A 3,022-nucleotide genomic window follows, 5' to 3' on the forward strand; every position below is an offset into this window, starting at 1 on the left:
GCATCGTCCCATCCCCCTGCCAAAGGGTGAATTTCAGGCTTAAGGTCCTGACAGGAAACACACTGGTGGCAATGGAATGATGCTCATTGACTTCAAAGGGAATTGGTTCTCACCCACTGGGAATGGAGGTGGTGAGAATGCAGAAAAATGGCTCCCTGCTTCCTGGCCAGTTTAGAATAAACTGCCCAATGTCCATAACCACAACCAGCATGAATTGGAAGGCTCAAATTGGATTCCTTTCATGACAGCCAGTTGTCCTACTGATGTCGCTCAGAATCACCTTGACATTCATTATAATCGCAGCACCAATAAAGTCAGTGGAATGACATGAGAAATGTAGTTGGTCCATGCCATTTAAAGATGAAAGAAAGATGAAGAGTGCAACGTGCATGTCACGCCCTGTGAGGCTGAGATTAGCCCAATCATCACAACCCCTGAGGAAAACAGCTCCATCCAAAGGAGGATTTTGCAAGGCAATCAAGTTTGTTTGGTAACTAATTAGGACCGCCTCCACAAACGGCATTGCAGATCCTCCAGGCAGTCCTAGGAACGGTATAAAAGTGCTCACCACTCAGACCTCTTCTAAACACTTCTCCGGACTTCATCTCCTTGGTGAACTGGGTAAGTCCAATTCAACTCAATGGCTTTTGAACTCTATAAATGTGACAGTAGGGGCTATTTCCATTTAAGATGGAACCTTTCATGTACTCCCTGAGATATTTATTAGGATCAGGGTGTTCTCTCCTAATTATTTTGTGTAGTAATTCAGTTACAGGAGCTCGTGGATTCATGATTTTAAGCTAATAGGGGAATTTTAGGAGCAACATGTGCAATTGGGAAACACATTTCCTATTAATTGGAAATAGATTTAGGGCATTGAAATCTTTTCAGTAACTTTAGAAAGTCATTTAGCCATTTTTCACTTAGCTGTATTAGGAAGAAACTTTCCCAGGTTAGTCCAGAAAGGGCCAAACCAGTGGTGTTTTACTTTCACCTGAAGCAGCTGTTACTCCTCACTCTTCGAGACAGGAGAATGGATGAAGTTGACAAGTGGTGAGATCCAGCCTAGCAATTCCTATGTTCTTCTGAGCAGAAATACCCATTGAAGGTGCTTCTCCTCAGATGGTGTAATTTAGTGTCACTTCATGAAAGTCAGTGGACCTGAACGCCAGCTGAGGAGCTTGTCCTTGGTGATTTGTTTGGAGAAAAGTAAAGTTTTCTCTTTATTCATCAGCAAATTCTGGTGACTTCCAAGGTTTGGAAAACCAGAGAACTATACTGTGAAACCAGACTCAACTGGTTTGCATGCAGAGGTTAAATCCTCCAATGACAGGAAGTGATTACCATGATCCCCGACATGTTTTTTTTGAGAAATGTCTAAAATGGACACAGAATCCCAGGTGCCCAGCATGGAAATAGTGACACTTGTTCCAGTCGGTGTTTTTCAGACAAAGCCATTGAGAGGGGCTCTAGGGGGTCGGTTGGGAGGGAAGTTTAGTGCGAGTGGACAGGAAGTGTAGAAAGAGGATATAGGAAGAAATACATGGCCATGAACACAGGGACTAAGGCCCCTCTTTCTTTCTCTCTTGAGCCACACTGAGCTTTGAAGCCTTTCTTCCACCAGCCCTTCTAACTTCTCTTTACTCTAATTCCTGTTGTGTGTTTCAGGTTTACTTCCTTCCCAGAAAGATGACTTTCTCAGGCCTCTGCTATCCAGAATGCGGGGTGGCCCGGCCCAGTCCAGTCACTGGCAGCTGCAATGAGCCATGCGTTAGGCAATGCCCTGACTCTGAAGTGCTGATCAGACCCTCCCCGGTTGTCGTGACCCTCCCAGGACCAATTCTCAGCAATTTCCCTCAGCAGAGCGGAGTGGGAGCCGTAGGAGCACCTGTGGTTGAACCCGGTTTTGGGGGCTCATTGGGTCACGGGGGATTGTACGGCTATGGAGGCCATTATGGAGGATTGTATGGTTTAGGGGGATATGGTGGTTACGGCGGCCGTTACGGTTATGGGGGATTGGGTGGTTATGGTTATGGGGGATTATGTGGTTCTGGGGGATTAGGCGGTTACCTGGGTGGTTATGGTTCTGGGGGATTATGTGGTTCTGGGGTATCTTGCCATAGGTACCTCAGTGGAAGCTGTGGGCCATGCTAAACCCAGCAGGAACCCATCCGTGGATGAAGGAAGAACCAGGAATTGAACAGCAAGATACAGATTCACCCCTGACCTTTTGGGCATGGCTTTCAGAAGTGCTGTGCAAACATAGCTCCAGTTGAGCTCAGTGGGAGCTGTGTTTGCTCAGCACCTTGGTCTGATAGCCCTGCTGCATTTCTAATGTTACACTTTAGGACTCTTTCAAGGCTTTGCCAGTGGAGTGCTGATTTTCGTTTTCACATATGGACTCATTCTGAATAACACACAGGCTGTTTACAGTAACTCCACAGTTTAAAGGAAATAGGGGCCTTAAGACAGGCATCAGTTACATTTATTATCATTTGAAGTCCCTTGAGCAAGGGAAAAAGAGACCTTGCTGTGAAGGAGAATTAGACCCTGTCTGTTCTATCCTTTCCATCAATACGTATCTTTAGTGTTTCGCTTTGACCTTCTCTGCGGCAGACATTTAACTGAGAAGCTGTGTAGTCCTCTGCTTCTGTTTTGCTTTGTCTCACTTCCCACTGACTGAGGGAATAAAAGTAACTGAAAATGGTTGTGAAGGGAACTTGTTTGTCCAGCTCTGCAGCTGCAACAACAAAAAAGCACATCTTGTGTGAAATACTTCCCATTTAGGTGGGTTTTCGGTTGCAGCCCTTCTTGAAAAACTGAAAATACGTTCCTTCTGTTCACGTATTTTTCCTGTAACTGTGTACTGCCAATGTCACTCACATTAAAAACGCTGATGCATCGTTATATCCGTCTTCTGGTTCTCCTTGTTCCTCCCTCCTTCTTTAAACATTTCCCTAGGCAAAATTCATCCCTGAAGAGCCAGCAGCATCAGGCATTTCACAAGATGTGACTTTTTGAA

General features: G+C 45.4%; 1 protein-coding gene across 1 annotated transcript; it reads left to right on the forward strand.

Annotated features, from left to right (window-relative positions):
* Positions 1–1,689: 1,689 nt before the first annotated feature.
* LOC144259639 (claw keratin-like) lies at positions 1,690–2,154 on the forward strand. Its single transcript, XM_077807941.1, has one exon. It carries the CDS (start codon positions 1,690–1,692, stop codon positions 2,152–2,154), a length of 465 nt encoding a protein of 154 aa, XP_077664067.1.
* The last annotated feature ends 868 nt before the right edge of the window (positions 2,155–3,022 follow it).

This window comes from Eretmochelys imbricata, chromosome 1, assembly GCF_965152235.1.
Source record: "Eretmochelys imbricata isolate rEreImb1 chromosome 1, rEreImb1.hap1, whole genome shotgun sequence".
Lineage (NCBI taxonomy): Eukaryota > Metazoa > Chordata > Testudines > Cheloniidae > Eretmochelys > Eretmochelys imbricata.

Coding starts and splice junctions, on each gene's coding strand:
- LOC144259639 (XM_077807941.1), top strand. CDS start 1,690: ATGACTTTCTCAGGCCTCTGCTATCCAGAATGCGGGGTGGCCCGGCCC.